This window comes from Paramormyrops kingsleyae, chromosome 6 (genome assembly GCF_048594095.1).
Source record: "Paramormyrops kingsleyae isolate MSU_618 chromosome 6, PKINGS_0.4, whole genome shotgun sequence".
In the NCBI taxonomy this organism is placed as follows: Eukaryota; Metazoa; Chordata; class Actinopteri; order Osteoglossiformes; family Mormyridae; genus Paramormyrops; species Paramormyrops kingsleyae.
The window spans coordinates 2,401,690-2,422,463 of NC_132802.1; the positions used below are offsets into that span (position 1 = coordinate 2,401,690).

At 44.0% G+C, this 20,774-nt stretch overlaps 1 protein-coding gene and 1 long non-coding RNA gene across 3 annotated transcripts; one reads left to right on the forward strand and one right to left on the reverse strand.

Moving 5' to 3' along the window:
• Window positions 1–8: 8 nt before the first annotated feature.
• Window positions 9–20,633, reverse strand: nadka (NAD kinase a). 2 transcript variants are annotated; one of them, XM_023793621.2, is made up of 12 exons: window positions 20,428–20,633; window positions 17,301–17,493; window positions 12,030–12,113; window positions 9,059–9,188; window positions 8,579–8,687; window positions 8,356–8,441; window positions 7,304–7,406; window positions 6,742–6,893; window positions 5,680–5,779; window positions 3,653–3,810; window positions 3,124–3,206; window positions 9–2,625 (listed from the first exon to the last, which is right to left on the reverse strand). In XM_023793621.2, exons 2-12 carry the CDS (start codon window positions 17,483–17,485, stop codon window positions 2,472–2,474), a joined length of 1,344 nt encoding a protein of 447 aa, XP_023649389.1. In that variant the 5' UTR covers window positions 17,486–17,493; window positions 20,428–20,633; the 3' UTR covers window positions 9–2,471. The 2 variants fall into 2 exon arrangements, with proteins under 2 accessions (XP_023649389.1, XP_023649390.1); XM_023793622.2 differs by lacking the exons at window positions 12,030–12,113; window positions 17,301–17,493; window positions 20,428–20,633 and adding an exon at window positions 10,113–10,523.
• Window positions 10,646–13,095, forward strand: LOC140591850 (uncharacterized). Its single transcript, XR_011992140.1, has 2 exons — window positions 10,646–10,777; window positions 12,614–13,095. It is a non-coding gene; the product is annotated as an uncharacterized lncRNA (long non-coding RNA).
• Window positions 20,634–20,774: the final 141 nt, after the last annotated feature.

Below are 20,774 nucleotides of genomic sequence, written 5' to 3' on the forward strand. Positions count from 1 at the left end.
AATAAAAATCAGGTTTAATACAGTTTTATTAAAATGCCTTTAAAAACAGCACTGTATTTTCAGTACGAATGTAACAATTAGAAAATTCTAGCAAGGGGCACAAAATAAAAAAAGACCATAAAGACCAAAAAATTAAATAAGTTCACCAAGATTTTTTAAATATATGCCGTACTATTTTATATAAAACATACACAGCCATCTCACAATGGAGAAAAAATTCAATCTTGTTATCCAGAATGTTTGCACCTCAGTAGGAATGGGCAGATCTCAATCAAGGAATGATCATTTAAATCTTTTGTACAAAATGTGTAAACCCAAAAAGTTAAATCAGCAAACATTTTCTAGAAGACAATTATTTTACAAGCCTTATCCACTGATTAAAGACTACAGATAAAGACGACTGGTCAAACAAAGCCGGGGGGGGAGGGGGGGCGGTATACACATTCGAGTATCTACCTTTCAGACAAGGAGTCCTACACAGGAACACGTCCAGCTATGTACAGCTACAATGCTGTACACTGGGACTAAAATGCCAGTCAACTGTAAACAAAGGCAGCTATCAATAAAAGTTTATAATTTTAGGAAAAATGTTACTCCAAAGAACTTCATGACTAGCAGTGGAAATAAAAATCACGTTCAGACAAAATCACACACACATATGAATGCCAGAAACAGTGCTCAGCCCCTCATGTGTGCATGTGTGCGTGCGTGTGTGTGTGTGTGCGGCACACGCTGGGTGAGGACATTGTGTTTAACCTGGGTGGCTGGTAGGTTGGTAAACTGGCGTAGAGAGGAAGCTGGCATGTCATATTCACTGTTGATCTATATGCAACATACTGACAAACACCCCACATTTAAAATACACCAGAAACGTCATGGAGGTTGGCATCAATTAGGAAACACTCTGACTGCGATATCAGTTTAGTAATGCGTAAGTAGTATGTCAAGACTGGATTCCTAAGACTTTGCACACCTCTCCCGTCTGAGCTTGCCTCCCCAGCATCAGCTGACCCTGACAGATGCTCTCAGTAGTGCTAGAGGAGGAGAATCGGCGGAAGTACTCGAGGAGGAATACCAAGAGAATACTGCCACTTAGCCATCATAAAGCGTGACAGATGCTCTCGGGAGTACTCGAGGAGGAATACCAAGAGAATACTACCACTTAGCCATCATAAAGCGTGACAGATGCTCTCGGGAGTACTCGAGGAGGAATACCAAGAGAATACTACCACTTAGTCATCATAACGCATGACAGATGCTCTCGGGAGTACTCGAGGAGGAATGCAGAGACAAAACTGCCCCATAGCCATCATAAAGCGTGACAGATGCTCTCGGGAGTACTCGAGGAGGAATACCAAGAGAATACTGCCACTTAGCCATCATAAAGCATGACAGATGCTCTCGGGAGTACTCGAGGAGGAATACCAAGAGAATACTACCACTTAGCCATCATAAAGCGTGACAGATGCTCTCGGGAGTACTTGAGGAGGAACACCAAGAGAATACTACCACTTAGCCATCATAAAGCATGACAGATGCTCTTGGGAGTACTGAAGGAGGTGTACTGAGAGAATGCTGCCACGTGGCCATCAAAGGAAGAACACCTTGAAAAACACTACTCAGAGCATCGGTCCCCAGTTCAGCGTGGATGTGTGATTCATCTCTATCTGGCCAATACACAGATTGGTGAGCCCCTACAAACAGCCACAGAACTTAAACTTACAAAGGAAAAAGCTTTCCAATGTAAAAAAAGAATACTGCACAAAAATATCTGTGAAACCCAACATCAATTTGAAAAAAATAATAATAATAATAGTAATAATAAACACAGTGATGGTCACACAAGCTGGAGCAGACCTGGCAAACATTTCACTGGTGGGTGACCTGTAACGAACATGCCTTCATTTACTGCAAGCTCTGAAGAGGCCAAAAACACACTTACATACACTTGATGGATGTCATTTGCCATTAATGAAGAACACCTGACAAAAAGCATGGATTTAAAAAAAAAAAAAAACTACAGAACTGTCATCAAGTTTTGCAGAATGACCGTTTCTATAAACTGCTCTCTTATTCCGATGTCAGGCTGATATGTCTCATTACATCGTATTCTCTGTTAATTACAATGTTACTAACAGTCCATTTACACTTGTTTTAATATTCGTACATCATAAGGCACCTATTTTTTTATTGCCAAAGAGGGATGCTAATTTCAGCTGCTCCCCAACACTTGTTTTTGCCTCTTTGAAGAAGGGTACAAGTTAAAGTGTGTTGCCTAGCAATACCTCCAGAAAGTTCTTTGATGTGATTCTGTAGCTACAGCTTCACCAGGATCGTTAAAACCCCGAAGAGCTTGTAGAATCCACACAGAGCTTTACAAAGTGCCAAGAGGAATCCCGATCACACCCCACAAAATCCCCCGGGAGCCAAGAATTTTCACAAAGTGCTCACAACCCCCCCCCCCCCCATTCTTAACACTCCTCTTCCTCCTCTTCAGAACTTAAGTTATTCTGCCTCTTCCTCACGTTCCAGTGCAGACACTGAGCCAGGCTTTCAAACCAGTCGTTGACGGGGTCCCGAAAGCAGATGGAGGGGACTGGGAAGCAGGAGGTGGTGATGGTGATGCTGGGATTTGGAGACAAGACATGGCAGTCAGTCAGTCCAGAAGACAGACGTATAGAGAAATATAAAATCACAAGCAGCCATTCCAGCCTCTTAGTCAGGTTTCCTTTCTGCAAATGGGTTAGCAGTAAACTACATTCTATACTTTACAGCTGCATTATAAAGAACTCAATCCTCTTCCTGTAAGGCAGTGTTTCCCAGCCAGGTCCTCAGGACCCCCAGACAGTGCACATTTTTGCTCCCTCCCAGCTCCCAGCCAGACAGTCCACATTTTTGCTCCCTCCCAGCTCCCAGCCAGACAGTCCACATTTTTGCTCCCTCCCAGCTCCCAGCCAGACAGTCCACATTTTTGTTCCCTCCCAGCTCCCTGCCAGAAAGTCCACATTTTTGCTCCCTCCCAGCTGTCTGGGGCGCACCACAGGGCTTCCACACGCCGTAAAGTTTGCAAAAACTCCTGCTTGCGAGTGCCTGGCCTGTCCTGCAGTAAGTTGAGTGACCTACCTATCACCGTGACTGATTTCCTGCCTCTTCCGCCCATCCAGCGAGACCCATGCTGTGTTTCGGGCATCAGGGGAGAGCATGATCTGAGGAGTCAAGGGCAGTTAACTGGAAGTTAGCTGGCTACGTGCTGGATTTCTTACTTAGCTGGATAACTTGTCAGACTTATCAGACAGTAGCCCAGACTACTTGTCAGACAGTAGCCCAGTTCAAATGGGCGTTGTCTTCATTCACAAAAACCCAGGCTACCTCCAAGTTATCTAGCTAACCAATAAATCGGTTCATGAAACAGGCGCCTGGAGTGAAATCATCACAACACATCCTATACTACTGACACCCAGAAAGCAAAAACAATGCATGTGGCTAAAAAAAATAAATAAAAGTACTGCTCATGAAACACTGTCTATCAGTGCTAGTTGCTAAACAATTTAGCGTTTTTAGAGAGCCGCCTCTGTACTGTCAGAAGTTTATTCCGTTATTGAGGATAACAAAGCAGATGTTGGAGAGACACCCCCCTCGTACCAAGGCCTACCTTAAGCTCCACCCCTGCAGGCACTACGATTGGACGGAATGAAAGGGAGTGGGGACAGATGGGCGTGATCATGATAGCTGGGACGTTAGGGTGGATCATGGAGGCACCTGCAGCCACTGCATAGGCTGTGCTTCCTGTGGGCGTGGAAACAATCACACCTGCAAGGAGGGACAGAGAGAGAGTCATGTGACTAAGCCTCCTCAAATAACAGCCATAGCCATTACAACAGCAGCACTTGCAGCTGAGAGCACTGTTTGTTAATCAAATTAAGCCACACATGCAATATCTACTTTTAATGCTAATTTACCAGACAAAGCAGAGTGAAAGCAAGAGGCAGAATGTAGTCAAGGCCTACAGACAATCTGAAAATTTTTTGATTCTGTGATAAGAGGTGCCCATTTACAAGATTACTTTCGTGATGACTTACGGGGGGGGGGTTCAGCTCATCACAAAAAAAAGCATCAAGATGAGTCTCTCACAGTTAATTCAAGGTCAAAAATCAATTTTTAGTCAGCAGGTCAAAATCAGAAACAGATAAATGCTGCATGAGTTTTGAACCCCGGTGCTCTGGAAGCCCCAGATGAAAGAGGAAAAAGACACAGATGGAAAATGTTTCCTGATGAAGGACACAGTTACCTTACAGTTGGCCTCCACCTGAGATAACCTGTGATAAACCCCCCCCCCCCCTCCCACAATTATGGTGCGCGTTCGTTTTTCTCTCGGAACTCGGAAATTCCGAGTTGAGTGACATCACGTCCGACAAACTCCCGTTCGAGCTACCCACATCTCGGAACAAACATGGCTGCCTCCATGAACACGTTGCTGTGTGTTGTTGCTTTATATTTTAGCAGATTTGGAGTTCTCCAAATGGAGAAAATGGAGATTTTTCCGAGAGACAAACAAGAAACACGAACTAGTCAAACCACATTAAAAGCTTTATAAAATATTTTAGTACATTCATAGCGATATTCATTTTTCGATCGGTAAACAAACTACAAACAAACCAAGTCGCCATGTTGAAATTACGTCACAGGGGCAACTCGTACAACAAAATCTTATCCGACTTCAACGTCATAAAAGGGGCGTGTTTCCGACGGGAAGTGACGTTTTTCGTGACGTTTTCATCCGAGTTCCGACTTGGAGAGAAATAATCGAACGCACCAACACCACTGGCAAGACTGTCAGCATGCAGCTGTATATATCGGTAAAATGAAGGCTAAAGAGCAGTGTAAGGGAGTTAGAGATGAAGCAACTGAATGTCAAATTCAGAATAGGGTACAAAAAAATATGGGAAAAGGTTGGACATGCCATGCTAAAGGTGTACTTTTCAGGGCAGGGCATCTTGTCAAAACTGAAGGGACAATGAATGGAGTAAAATGCAGGGAGGCATTACAAGAAAACCTGCATCAATCTGCAAAAAAACCAAAAACCAAACTTGAGCTTGAGAAAAAGTTTACCTTTCAGCAGGTTAATGATCCTAAGCATGAGACCAAAGTAATACAGGCATGATAGTGATTGAACACCAAAAAGGTGAATGTTTTACAGCAGCCAAGTCAAAGTCCAGGTCTAAGTCCTATAGAGAACTTTCTTTGACTTTCTTTGAATATTGCAGTCAACTAGCGACGTTGACCTGGAGAATGTCTACCATGAAAAATGGGCAAAAATCAATCCTGAACAGTGCAAAAAGCTGGTAGCTATTTACCCCAAAAAACTGTTATTGCAGCAAAAGGTGACTACAAAACACTCACGGGGCAGGGTTAAATACTTATGCAAGTAGCATTTTACAGAATTTCTAATTTCTGTAAAAGATTTGCTGACAAATAATTGATTTTGGCTTTTGAAATTTACTGAGAAGCTGTAAGTTTGCAAGAAAAATACCAACAGCAAGAATGTGAGTATGTACAATTTGTAATTCAGGCAAACATGACCATTTGTAGGGGCACTTGATACTTTTGCAGGGCACCGTAGGTCGCAGTAGAGAATTTCCCGGTGACTGACAAAGCCCACATCCGGAGACGAGCGCTTACCATCTCCCTGTACGGTGGTGATCTGGTGACCATCAAGGAAGAGGTCCACATTGGAGAGGTAGGAGGAGGGGCCTCTGTCCACGACCACCTCATTCAGCACCTACGATACAGAGCATTTGTTTCTCAGGGAGTTGGAAGGGAGCAAAAATGTGGACCGTCTGACGGTCCCTGTGGACAAGGTGGGGAAACACTGATGTAGAAGAATTAGAAGGTCACATGACCTGGGCCCTCAGCCATGTCCTGTCTCACGTCTTTTCCTGAACCTCAATAACGCACATGCACATGCACATGCACATGCACACGCACATGCACACGCACACACCACTAAGGCAAGATAATACCAAATAAAGCATCAGAACACAAGCACACATGCTCTGGTATTTCCACTAGTGGAAGTTTTCAATTTGTGACAATAAGCATTTAGATTTTTTATGATCCCTGATATTTCTCAATTCTGAAACAAAAATCCTTATATTTAGGAAAAATAAAAATATCGACGTCAATAAGCAGGTGGCATTTTCACACGTGTCATTCCATCATATCTGGGTCGAGCGACCACCAAAACACATAAAGGGACCAAACAGCCCATGACTCACTGCAAAAAGCCTAATTCACCAGTTAGCGAATCCACAAAGAGGGAAAACAGATCTCAGCAGAGCCACAACCATCATCCTCAGTTAGGTCTACCCCCACCCATACAGAAACAACAAATAGGGAAACACTGTATTCTCAACTCAGCAGTTTCTGTTTAAGAACACAGCACTGTAAAGCATGCGAGGATTCAGCAGAGAAATGGCTGTGTTATGACAGTCACCTCTGCAGCCTGAATGATCGACTTTCACACAGAGCAATCCTGCCGTAAACGGGCCAATGGTGCAGATCCCGCTGTTGACATCATTGGCCAGCTTGAAGCAGCAGGTTGGCACTGTGTTCAGATGCTCACCTGACTGAGTGAGCTAGCAGTACTCCGTTACTTGACTGTGCTTTCAGGAGCCGGCACACAAACAGATCTACAGGTTACTGCTCGGAAAGTGGCCCTCGGCAGCAGACAGTCCTGCTTACCTGGTACTGCATGGTCTTGCGAGCCACCTCAGTGTCACCGTTGGTGACAATCAAGCCCATTTCGTCCATGGCGTCCTGAGCGAAGGCCTTCTCACTGCACCCCCGCACCACCTTCACCCTCAGCCGGCTCCGCAGGACGATGGCTGAATTCCCTGTGCAAGGAAGTGACCCGTGAAGCCAGGGTTGGCTCTGTGGCCAGCAAGAAGAGCACCGCTGCACGCCGTGGCTATTTCCTGCTGAAACTGGCTGAGAAGTGGGGGGGGGGTGGGTAACTTCTAGGTGGAGAAACCACTGTGCCACATCTACTGACCACAGGCTCTGGCTCTGAAAAAGGTCCTCAGAGCCTGAACAGACTGGATTCCTCACTTGTTTAACTGTACAGTATCTAATCTGGGGAACATATGTACAGACAGCCATCACACTGACTGACGCAAGCGGCAGCGGGACTGGACTTGCGGAATCAAAACCCCGGCAGCGGAACGCGTATGCTGAGCAAACACCCCCGAAAGAGGGAACTTGACCTCTGCCCCCCCCCTTAAGTGGGAGACTAGCTCAGGCTCACCTTCAATGACCTGCGTGACCTGTGACTGGTATGTGTCGAAGTTGAAAGGGGTCAGGAAGCCCAGGGAGCCCAGGTTGAAGGCCATCACAGGGGGGACGCTCTCCTAGGGAAGGCAGATTGGGGGGGGGGGGGCACACAGTTAGAAGAGAGAAAGTGGAACTGGGTGCTTGTGCTCTGACCTGCCCTGTCAATCCTGACTAATGGCGCTTTTCCACTGCCACCAGGCACCGAGCTGAACCACGAACTGCTGCTTCTCCCTTGTAAATGACGTGAGCAGAAACGGTGCCGACATGAACCTGCTAACTAGCACTAGCACGTCCAAAAGCGTGACCAAACCAAGCTGGTTGCATCACCACCATCACTGGCAGAAATGCACGGACATACTGGTGTTCGGTTCATGGATTATCTGAAGGAAAAAGCAAATACAGTATTCTATATATAATGTATTATTAGCAGTATTACATATCAGGACGTACTGATGCCTTCTCAGTAATTCGGTACCTCGGGGACAAATAAAGTTTTTTGATTGATTGAAAAATGTACATAGAACAGCTGAACAGAATGATTCATAATACAAATTTATGCAAGAAAACGTTAATTCTACTAGCATTTTATGCTAACATTAAAATTAGGACACAGTAAATCAAGATGATGCTGTTCACCAGGCGAACAGTAAATAAACATCTCTTTCGTTTTACGTCACTGTCGCTCTCCAAACCCGGCCTTTAACAAGCCGACCCTTCTGCAGTGGAAAACCGAAGCGAGCTGGAACTGCACTGTAACTAGTCTCTCTTTGAGGTATAGTGTGAGTACGGCTTGGTTTCTGTATGCCAGTGGAAAAGTGCCACAAAATGTCCCCCTGCTTCTGGTAAACAGCATGTAACAAATGAAACATTCATATTTATTATTTTTCCCCTTGCTATTTTTTAAGGTAGTGGTCGTCTGCAAGGTTTAAAAAGTTACTTTTGGCTTTTGATTCTTCAGTGGAGGATACGTAAAAATGAGCACTAGTCGACGCATTAAGGATTTACGTGACGACCACGGTGACTTGCCTGAAAGAGCGAGGAGGCATAGAGTAAGGTTCCATCTCCCCCGAGACAGATGATGAAATCCACGCGGTCGGAAATGTCATCAAGGTCTGGAAGCAGACGCAAAGCTTTGTTAGGGATCACAGACAAATGTGACATGAGCAGCAGGGCTGGAAATGCGGGTGGCTGCGGGTGACAGGGTGTGGGCGGGGCCAAGGCAGAGGGTGCAGGCAGACGCCAAACATACCTTCTTGGAACGTGCAAAACTTCTTTTTGACAGCCACTAAACTCTCGTCGCTGGCAATCGCCGGGTCCTCCAGTACTTTCTTCTCCACATAGACGATCAAGTTTTTCACCTAATGGGACAAAGATGTGTTCACACACTCTGCCTGAAAGGCAGGGATCACCATGGAGACAAAGATAGGGGAATGTGGGGTGTGAAATATTCACTTTGAGTAACGAAGGTAAGAGAAAGAGGAACGGACAAAGAAAGAAGGAACAAGTGGTAATCCTGGACATTTCTGTGTAAATAATGTTATTTTGTAAATGCTGAATGCACAAATTGCATTTACACCGATTGGAGTCTGAGCTTAGAGACTTCTCAAACACCCCCCTTTCTGTTCAGTTTCTGGTCGTTTGTGTTCTTCGAGAATCACCATCCAGCTCCGTGACTTTACACGCCCCAGGGATTTGTGAAGCGTGTTCGCGGCAAGTATGGTGGCCTCACCTCAGTCAGGAATATGCAGAGCTCCTTAAACGGCCGCCGCAAACTGGCGTCTCTGATCTTTTTGATGACAAGGACACTTTTTGGGGGATTGTTCCATGTTAATCTCTGACTGGCAGGGTCCTGGATGTGCCTGAGAAAGAGAGAGAGAGAAATGTAAAGTTTCACACTGCGACACAATAAAAAGAAGAAACTTTTGCTCTCATGTGTCCTTCAAAGCAAAGCAGCCTTCATAAAGCTTGAACGGTATGAAAATTTCACCCGCTGCATGTAGAGAAGTATTAAATCTTCCTTTTTTCTTTCCTTTTTGTGAGGCAAAGCTTCCAGAAAGATCACTTCAGGCCAGTATTTCAAAACTGACTGTGTGGAAACCTTGGTTGCTGGTAGGGGTTGCCCACTGGGCGGTAAGAACCAGACAGATGCACACGTGTTAGCATTGCTGCGCGTACTCGCATGTGGCACAGTGCACACACTCCCAGCTACCCCTGAGCAGGGCAGGACACTGACCCAGCCAGCCCAGCACATTCACTGCCTCTTGCTCTCTCCAAAGGCCCCCATTGTCCAGGCTATCAGGGCTGCCTTCACGAGCAAAGACGCCTGGCAGAAACTGAAAGTCGCCAGTGATGCGTTTCCGTCGGCGACGGGAGGACCCTCACTACATGCAGAGATGTTCTCTCCATCTCTCTATAAATACACTGCGTCCTCCTCTTCTCAGCTGGCTCGCGACTGCTCATACTTATATATGAACACATATGCATTTTGTATATTGTAGATTTAAAGGGCTAGGAGTGCCGTAGGATTTTTTAAAAAGCATGGATCAAACAAATGTGTCATGAAAAAATAAATGCCATATAAAAATACCTGTCTGGGCATACACTTACAGCAGTATACAGCGTTTAAAATATTCCCCAAAACATTTTTAAATCAGCTGTACTTCAAATGCTGAAGTTCTCCTTTGAACTTCCATTCTGCCGTGTCAAACTTCCATGTGAAGTTTTTGCACTGTACGTCAAGTTTTGCAAACCCCAAAAATTGGTGGTCGACCTAGACCTCTCACCATGTCCAGAACCGGTCGTTGTCACCGTCTCCCAGAGCCTGCTGCTGTACATGATGGTTAAACTTCATGGCTTCCTGCATGTGATACTTCTCCAGCTGGGAGTGTAAGGTATTGATCATGCCGCTATCCTAACATCCGCTGTGTCGCTTCTAAATGCACGGATTCACGTTAATCATGCTCATAAGGCTCCAAGAAGCAGAACGCTCAAGTACATCAGTCTGGCTTCAGTGCCTTTGACAAGACAACCATCAGCTTTCAGCCAAGACGACTCGTTTCAGCGTCGATCCGTGAATAATTGTCATTCTTCCAAGACTGCAGTAGAATAAGTAACTACCTAAAAACGTGCTATTTAAAGCTACTGCCTGAATTCTCTGTCACCCTGTCTGCTCTGGGACGGCCTCAACTCACTCTGCCAGTCAGTGAGCTCCAGTGTGCAACTTAAGATCAGCCTTGCCAGATGACATCACACTAATCCTGCCCCCTCAGAACAAAACCACACCCCCCTGGAATCAGCACTCCCAATGTGAGGATTCCAGAGAACAAGGAACTAGACGGACAACTATGGGATTTCCCAGCATGGAAGAGAAAGGTACACTATACTGGTCTTTATACTATAAAAATCAAACAGAAGGAGGAGGATTAAAATGACTAAGGATGCATTAAAGGTCAGTGTTAAATTACTTTTCACCCAAGTTTTGGGGGGGCAGTTGGGGTGCGGTCCAGTGAGTTTCTGGTATGGGTGTGGACGTTCTAAGCCTTCATTTGCGCATGACAAATACTTCACTGTAATACTACAGCCCCCCGACCCACCCCCGCCCCCTGCATCCACTAATCTGTAAACGACCGGTAGTGAGAGCCACAGACAGAATACCTGTTCTTCCAGATCAAACATGCAAAGGGGACCTACACAAACGCAGCAGTGCTTTCAACAGCAGACATAAAAAGAAAAACAATCACCGAAAAAAACACTCCAGCGGAAGGGCAAAACTCATGAATTTGTACGCTCTTGTGTACAAACAACAGTTTAAATTATAAATAAATAAATACATAAACAAACAAACATCCCAAGAGTCACTGGGAATAACGAAATCTGCTCAGTAAATTAGATGTTTGCAGGAAACATCCATTCTCTTATGTCCGGGCCGCAGAATCGGCACTAGCCATCATCACAGTGCGGTACAAGGGACCCACATTCCAGAGGACAGGCAGAAGCGGGACATCCCCCGTGTCATTTATCATAAAGGAAAATATATTGTATATTAGTGAATGAGAGGCCTTAAAAGCTGCACGTCATCAGGGCTTCAGGTAGCGACTCCTCTTTTGCACTTGGGAAGCTAATACATTTGGCTCAGTGCTTTATCAGGCAGTATTACCCTCCTGACACGACATCACTGCGCCATAAAAACAACCAAAAAAAAACATGGCAACAGGAAGGATGTGTTGGGTTGGGTCAGTTGAGATTACATTCAGTTTTTCTTTACTGGAAAGAGATTTAGGTCAGAGTTACCAGGGTGGAGGGTGTGGAGGCTAGTTAGCAGGATTTCAGCCTTCACTCTGGGACGGGCCGGGGAGGAGCTTAATGGCTCTTGAATATGAACAGCACTTCTCAGAAAAACATATTCGCCTAACATGAGCAAGAGAGTGAGTTATCCACTACTGTTTCTGGGTTCAGTATAATGAATATGTGCAACATCTGAAAAAGTGTGTTAATGAATGTACATAGAAATATATAGACAAGAAAATGTATATTATTCTCAATGTGCATCTGGGAAATGCAATTATTCAACAGATTTTCAGAAATATGTGAGCTCAATGGTCTTTGACTGCAAATATCAAGCAAACATACGCTGTCCTTAGGAAACAAAGTACTGAAGACACATTATTAGGCCACACCCACCCACCAGTCTGTGTACTCACATCACAGCTTTGGGATTCTGCAGCATGCATGCTTTGGGTCCAAATGTGGTCACGGGGCTCGGTCCATGCAGGGACTGCGTCCTCCTGCAAAACAAAGCAACGAAGGAGTGAGCAAGTGAAAGCACATCACAGTACTTGCACCACATCAAGGCAAACTGTAGGGGATTCCCCTGGGGGGGGGGCGGACTGCAAAGGGCGATGCCGTCACATCCCAAGGCGTTGATAAAATGTGCTATCGATTTTGGCAGAAAGGCCAACCTGTCATTCAGAAATACAAAGCCTAGTACTGCAGCACGCACCTCACAGATTTAGGTTATTTTATAACATAAATGAACTGGGAATAATTACTACTTTTTACAATAAAAAGAAAATGCCAATTTTAAACACCTACAATACAACACATCTCGCAAAGCACAATGGAAACACAGAAGACTTTATTCCATGCCAGCCTCATGATCATTGGGGTGACTGGCTTTTTGTCTTAAACTGCTCAAATGCTGTTAAAATGACATCTACACATGTGCCTTTTTGAGGACTGTTATCTATCCATCCATCCATTTTCTGTACCCACTTGTCTCACACAGGGCTGCAGGGGTCCGGAGCCCGGAAGCTACCGGTGCAAGATGGGCAATTATATATAAGCAAATATTTACAGAAAAGGTTCATCACACGGTCAGCCAAACCATGGACCACAGTCACCAAAAGGAGTTCGATATTAATCAGCAATATAAACAGCAAGGGGTTGATCGTCAAAACAAAAACTGTATTTCATCTAGTGCAGAAAATACCAGCAAAAACAGGATCAACTCACAACACAATTCAATTGGAGAACAGCACTTACTGACCCCAAGTGAAACTTGAAAAAATTATCAGGACCAAGCTGGTTAACATGATTCTCATGTTCTTGTCCTTAATTGTAGTTTCACAAATTGTAATTTGGTTATTTTATTTACATTTACAGCATTTGGCAGACGCCCTTAGCCAGAGCGACTTACATAAGTGCTTTAAGACTCTACAATGAATTTTTCCCGATACTAGCTCAATAAAACCAAGGCTATGAATACCATCGATCTAATACTTTGTTGGGAAAGTGCGTTTTTTTTTTTTTTTTAATAAAAAGGAAAAAACTGAGTATAATGCCAGAAGTGCTAATTCAGGTATTTCTGGAAAAGGTGTGTTTTAAGTCGTCTTTTGAAGACATTCAGTGACTCAGCTGTTCGGACATCTAGGGGGAGTTCATTCCACCAACTTGGTGCCAGAACAGAGAAGAGCCGAGAGGTGTGTCTTCCTTGTGCCTTGAGGGGTGGTGGGACCAGTCGAGCAGTGCTGGAGGATCGGGGAGATCGTGGTGCAGTGCGGGGTGTGATGAGGTCTTTTAGGTAGGATGGAGCCAGATCATTTTTGGCTTTGTATGCGAGCATCAGTGTTTTGAATCTGATGCGGGCAGCCACAGGAAGCCAGTGTAGGGAGCGCAGCAAAGGAGTGGTGTGGGGAGAACTTGGGAAGGTTGAAAACAAGTCGAGCAGCTGCATTCTGAATCAGTTGGAGGGGACGAATGACGCTCAGTGGTAAACCCGCAAGAAGCGAGTTGCAGTAGTCAAGGCGGGAGATGACGAGGGACTGAATGAGTATCTGGGTAGAAAGAATTGGATGTATCCTTCTGATATTAAACAGGAGAAACCGACAAGAGCGGGAAACGTTGGCGATATGTGAGGAAAAGGACAGACGATTGTCCATGGTAACCCCAAGGTTGCGAGCAGTAACGGATCAGGGAGTTGTCGAGGAAGATCGCAAGGTCCAGGAGGGGGGATGAGTCAGCGGGGATGTACAGCAGTTCCGTTTTACTAGGGTTGAGTTTCAGTTGGTGAGTGGTCATCCAAGATGAGATATCTGCTAGACATGCAGATATCTTAGTGGAGACATGAGTGTCTGAAGGAGGGAAGGAGAGGATGAGTTGAGTGTCATCTGCATAGCAGTGGAAAGAGAAGCCATGAGAGGATATGACCTCACCAAGAGATTTGGTATAGAGGGAGAACAGGAGTGGGCCAAGAACTGAGCCCTGAGGGACACCGGTGAAGAGACTACGTGGGTTAGATGTGGGTCCTTTCCATGTCACTCGGTATGATCGGCCTTCAAGGTAGGATGCAAGCCATTGCCAAGCCAAACCACCAATGCCAAGACTCCTAAGGATGGACAGGAGAGTCTTGTGGTTAACCGTGTCAAATGCTGCTGATAGGTCAAGAAGGATGAGGACAGATGACAGTTTGGCTGACCTAGCAACATGCAGCTTCTCAGTGACTGCTAAGAGGGCAGTCTCGGTGGAGTGAGCTGCTTTGAAGCCAGACTGATTAGGATCCTGGAGGTTGTTCTGAGAGAGGTAAAGAGAGAGCTGGTTGTAGACTGTGCGTTCGAGGATTTTTGAAAGGAAGGAAAGAAGCGATACTGGTCGGTAGTTGCAAGTGTCCGAGGGATTTAGAGTGGGTTTTTTCAAGATAGGAATGACCCTGGCTATTTTGAATGTTGTTGGTACATGACCGGAAGTTATGGAGCCATTAATGATAGTGGTGATGAAGGGGAGAAGGTCCAGAGAGATTGTCTGGAGCAATGTGGAAGGGATTGGATCCAGTGGGCAGGTGGTAGGGTTGGAAGATGAGATGACTTTCATGATCTCATCAGCCGCAAGACTGGAAAACTGGGCCAGTGAGGGGGAAGGGAAATCCTGAGTGTGTAGTGTAGTGGATGGAGAGGGAGAGAATGTCTGGCAGATTTCGCCAATCCTTTCGTTTTTATAAATCATATAATTAATTTCTTTCAAAATCCCATATATCCCATTCCATATACCATTAGAATGTTTTATGATGACACCAAATAAAAACACAATAAAAAAAAAATAATTGGACTCATCCCCTTTAACAGTTTCTGAGGTCCAGCTAGTGAGATACCTGCCAAACTGATCCACAGAGGGTTTCCAGCACTGATTATAGAATTTTGCTACAAATGTCTTGGAAAAACTTTGATTGCCAAGCTTTATTTTGGTACCCAGTAGTTTTGAAGACTTCTATCAGAAAATTGAGGGTAAAATTGATTGAAATTGTGACTTCGATTTTTTCCTTTACATTTTTATATCCATGGGAGGCTGACAGAGGTTGCCAAAAAGAGTAAGATATATTCTTTATTTTCACGAACAATTATTTAAATGTGATGTTTCTGGACAGAGAAATGATGAGTTGAATCTGCAGTGGTTTGGAGAGACTTCTCATCTTTCTCCAGTTAGGTACCTTCCAGTACCTAATGAAATATTTATGTATGGATGCACAGACACGAAGTACAAAACTGAATAAAATGTTCTTGGAATATATAAAGAGAGTAAAGCAAAAAGAGTTAGACCAGCACTCATAGGGCACAAAAAAAATCCTGCCCCATCACAGTCTCCATGGGGTGCACCAGGTCACATGACCTCCGTGCACAAATTGTATTAGTGGCCTGGGTCTAATGGCTGCCCATCTGCTACAGGCCTGTTTTCTGATGAACAGTTCTCCCTGAGTGCTAATACAACAGAGCGGAAAACAGAAAGCAAACAAGGTCAGTAGGAAATGACTTCAGGAGATACATTTTGTTAACTGGTCAGCTGAAAATCCAGAGCTTCAGATAACACTTGTGAATGCATAGCATATTTGTAATAATACAGTATAGTGTTTATTTTCGTGACGGGAAAAAAAAAATCCCTTGAACAGACCTTTCTTAATAAGCTGTGACCGAGTCATACAGATGTTAAGAAACACAACAGAAACATTAGTTCTTTATATACAAACACTTCTGTACCATTTAACGGTTTTTACACAAGTAATTGTGATAGTGTCCTAAAGCACACAGCAGCAAGTCACCCCTTGGGAGCATATGACTCATAAGTGAGGAGTGGCTCTGTGGGCCAAGGCTCTGTGCCCGTGATCAGAAGATCGCAGGTTCAAACCCCGGCCTTGGCAGAACACTCACAGATCCTCCGAGGCGGCTGCACATTGGCTGACCCTGGGCTGTGACCCACCAAGCTAAGGAGAGCATGGAGGGGCAGACAAAGGAAATAGTACCGATGTACTCATACTTGTGCAAATGGAAAAATAAAGGATTTATCTATTTAAGCGTGTGTATACATAAAACTGCACCTGATGCTGACAGTATTTTGGTCAAACTATAAGATCATATGTTTTCATAAATTAGGCAACACTATCATTTTTTAAAATTGTTTGATTTAAAGGTAATATTTTTAGATAAACCTTAGAAAGAAGACCAGTTTTTTGTTGTTAATAGTTAACTAGACTAGATAAGATGTATAAATTATTAGCTTCCCTTTACATAACCATCCTACCAAAGGATGAAATTTACCCAACAGATGATAGATAAGGTATCATGATACCAAACAAAAACCAAAAACATTTTTATATTCTATTGTTGAGCAGAGAGATATCATTATTTCCAAACAAAGCAAAAGGCCGCTTTATTTGGGACGACAGGTAGACGTCATTCTGGGCTGTCGTTTTGAAACCATGGGCAACCCTGAAAACGTACAAGTTTGCAATCAGCAAAGGAGGGAAGAGGCCGTCCATAGAGGTTACGCAGCTGAGAAATCCTCCCTGAATTAAGCCACCAGCTGCAAAGCCTCGACACTTATACTTCCTTGATCGGCTGCCACTTTGCATGTGCCATCGTGTGCGTGACTCTTACTCTGCCTAGCCAACACGACACCTGTTAAATATTCACCTTTGGAAGAAGATAGTGACTATCGCTGAGTGCCGTCAACATTAAGGATGGAACCTTGCAATGCACCGGTCAATTATAGTCGCAAGCCACAAAGCTACATTCCATCAGTGTCTCCGCATAAAGAAACAAAGGAATGAGGGACACAAAAGGAACCAGAAAAACCAGAAAAAAAATCAGAGGAAGGAGGAGAAAGTTCTAGGTCGAACAGGTCCAAAGCCACTTATCGCTCATACAAAGCTATAGGATATATTGCCAAATCAAATATTCTAATACGATGGCTCTCAATCGTTCTTGTGTCTCTCTCACCTCTGATGCACACGATTCAGCAAATGAATCATCAAGGCTTTTATTGGCTAAACCAAGCATGACAGTTGTTGCGTACAGTAAGAGGTCTGGAGGTCAACCAGGAGAGGAACCACTCCTCTAGCCTAAAATGCCCCATGTAGACTAGTTAGCATTTCAGGGACAAAGAAGGGGAAGTAAAAACTCAGGTCAAGTGGAGATGGGCTCCCCTACCTGAAGCTGGCAGAGCCGATCAGGGCGTGAGAGGTTGACAGGCTGCGGCCCTTGAATCGGCTATGGGCTGGGTGTGCTCGACCCGGCGGCTCCCCACCATCGTGGCCTGGCAGGTAGTACGGCAAAGAGCCCGTGTCGGACTCAGAGGCTCGCCAGGACAAGGCTGCTTCTCTGCGTTCATCCATTGACTGCTCTGGAGGTGGAAGGTTGGATAAACATCAGCCTTCCCATTGTACCTGGACAGCAGCAATCTCTACTTTAATTCACTGGAGCAACAGAAAGACTATTTCATTTAAAAGCAATATTTAAAAACCTTCGTTTCTAGCAATCATTCAAACCACAGGGAAGTCAACCAGTGTTATTTTACACAATTAATCTGAGAATTTCTTCACACAAGCATCAGTGAAGCATTTTCGTCCCTACAACACTATGGCTTGAACTTCCTTATTAGCCCTCTGTGGGGAACTCCATTTGAATGGGGTGGTGTTCTTCTCCAAAAGCACATAAAACCCATATAAAAACAAGGAAATCTTCAGGTGAGCTTTTTAAATGACCCTTTCTAACTGTGTAGACCTATATTTTGCGTCAAATCTTTACTTTTAAATCTGATTCTACAGCCTTCCCTCGATCAGCATTAATAGAAATGATACATTTCCTGTCCAATTAAAAAAAAAACAAATACCATCCTAATCGAAACACCTTATATTAGCAATAAAAATTCGAAATAAACAAGAGCTAAAAAGCACAACGAAACATGAGGAGATAATGCGTGTGCGGAACCAAGACTTGGTGTTTGTGCAGTAAACGTCGTGTTTATCCGCCACGCCCCACAGGTGCATCCGGTCGGCACGCTGCGTGCGTTTCACCTTTACTCCATGATCAGGATACGCGGCTGAAAGGTGTGTACTTGGGTGAATGTTATTTTGCTGGTGCCTATGTTGAAGAAATCGGTGCTGATTTCATTAACCCATAACTAAAACATCTGGCTGAAAATGTCAAAAAGAAATAAATATATTTTCTTATATACACATCTCTATCTCTGTAGAATGTTTTTAGAATATTCTTTAGCGGAAAACAATTACTTCGAAATTCCGTAAACAGACATTTCGGTATCAAAGAAAGCCCGTTAAGTCGTAAATGACCGTAAATCGAGGGATTACATTATGTAGGAACACACCTGATGTTTATTGCTAACTGTGCTTGTTATTACTGTTAATTTTAACTTGTAAAGCCGTTTACTCACCGTTTTTCCTACAGTCTGTGTTTAACCTCAAATATTATGATAGGAAACACATTAACACCAAATGATTCATTTGCGTACTCCCTCCCTCCCCATTAAAATCTTTAATTTCAAAGTGCAGCATATGATTCAACAGGCCTAAACACGTTTTTGAAGATTAGACATAACATCTACAACGATGCAAGGCCATCAGGTTGACAACGTATACTTTTTTTTTTTGCAGTTTCATATTCATGCTTAACATACAATATGTACCTACTATTCTGCTTCGCCCAAAACAGCGCGACTGTAAGGGAAACAAACTATTCGTACATTACCGCACTCTTAAAAGTAAATAAGTAACACTTGTCAGATGCAACAAAGACAGCAGCCATCTCAATGACGTTAGATAGAGGAGACAAACAGATCTCTCTTGTGATCAGATGGCCCTATTAGAACCATATTCTTGTATTACATGTAGCATCAACCATGAACAGACTTTACCCGGGTTCAGTTTTGCGGCTGCAAACAGTGATGTGAAAAGGAAGTGATAATCTGTTCATCACTAGATTTCTAATCTTCAGTTTCCCATTAATCTTTGCTGCCACGTAAAACGCACGCAGAGCAGGCGAAAAAAATCACGGGGAGCCTTATCATCGCCAACAACAAATAGTACTACAACTACTACTACTGCTACCACCGTGACATTCTCAGTAAAATGAAGCATAAATTGGGGCGTTTAAAAATTATTTACAGAACACCTTTTGGCTAAAAGCAATCAAGTCGGTCCACTTCGCCCAAAACAGCGCGGCTGTAACTGAAACAAACTATTCATACAGAGCAGCGGTGAATGGCGCCAAGGACGGCAATTTCGGCTGGGAAAGCCAGGGAGGTGAATATTCATAACCACACCCCCAATTAAGGACAGGCATAATAATTATTATTTTAATTATTATTATTATTATTATTATTAATGCAATAGCGTCTTACAATCAACCAGCTTTACCATCTTTAGAAAGCCTGAGAACATTTTGTACTCACTGTTGACATTCACCATATAACTCTGTAACTTTAATGAATGAAATCGCGGAGGTATAGTAAAACTGGCTAGTTTGAAAGTGCAGAAATCCACTTAGCAATTGTATCTGAGGATTTAGTATTATTTCGGACGGAGACTATTATATTTTACATCTGACCAAAGCAGTGAGACAAGTTTTATCCATTTAATATTAGTTTGCTAGCCACACTGAGTGGGAAGTGCACAACTGATGTATTCCATTATAATTCAATTACCAATTAAGACTACTGAAACGTGACACTGAGTTTAGCTAAAGACCACTCCTTAGGTTGCACTGTTCTCCGTACATTGCTCAACTGGCCAGAAGACTGAATAAATTTTTTTTTCCTCTGTGCTATAATGTCATCTGCTGGTGACACGTAACGCACAAATGTCAGTGTCAGTGATCCGTTTGCCTTATGAAAGCTTATTAAATGAAGGCAAAACTTCCGAATTTAAAAACTCTACACTCGCTCAAACACCATCGCGTAAAGGAACAATATCCTTTGCTATTAAATATATCATAACAGACTTACAATGGCACACTAATGTCATTAAACAGCTTGGCCAGGTGAATACGTGCCGGAGATACATTTTTGATACTTATCCGAAAAGCAAGAGGAATCGTCCTACAGTAACATGATCCAGTCAGTTATCCACCTCGTTTCGTGTTTCAAATACATCACTAGAAACATTAAGCGACACTCGCACAAACTTTTGCGTTTTATTGTGTTAGCAAGCCGCATCGTTTCGAGTACGTCAGGAGAGGACATTGGCGAAAAACCGACTATATCAACACATTAAATAACACAAGACTGACACTGCCACATTTAGCTAGGCAGCTAATTTACCTCAAACTGTGCGTGTAGTTGTGCTGCACAAAAACACTTCACAGCAGTTCTCCCACACTGGTCTCTACCTCGATGAACAAAAAATCCTTATCTTAAGCGAAACCCATCGCTCCGTTCTTTTTATCCAGCTTACTCCTACGTAACCAATTAGCCACGACACTCGCGCGTTCCCCCCTTTCCTTACTGCCGCGGACTGAGAAGCGCACGCGCCGGTTCCGCGTGGGCGTCACCTTTCCCGGAGCGTCACCGATCTGCTCGCGAGGGTCCGCGAGCGCCACCGCGTGTGCGTGTCACTGACTCACTGCTATCAAAACCCATGCCGTCATATCTATGCGACGGATGAACAG

Coding starts and splice junctions, on each gene's coding strand:
- nadka (XM_023793621.2), bottom strand. CDS start 17,485: ATGGATGAACGCAGAGAAGCAGCCTTGTCCTGGCGAGCCTCTGAGTCC. Junction 8,442..8,578: donor GTTTTGCACGTTCCAAGAAG/GTATGTTTGGCG, acceptor GTCTGCTTCCAG/ACCTTGATGACATTTCCGAC. Junction 6,894..7,303: donor GGTCACGCAGGTCATTGAAG/GTGAGCCTGAGC, acceptor TTCCTTGCACAG/GGAATTCAGCCATCGTCCTG.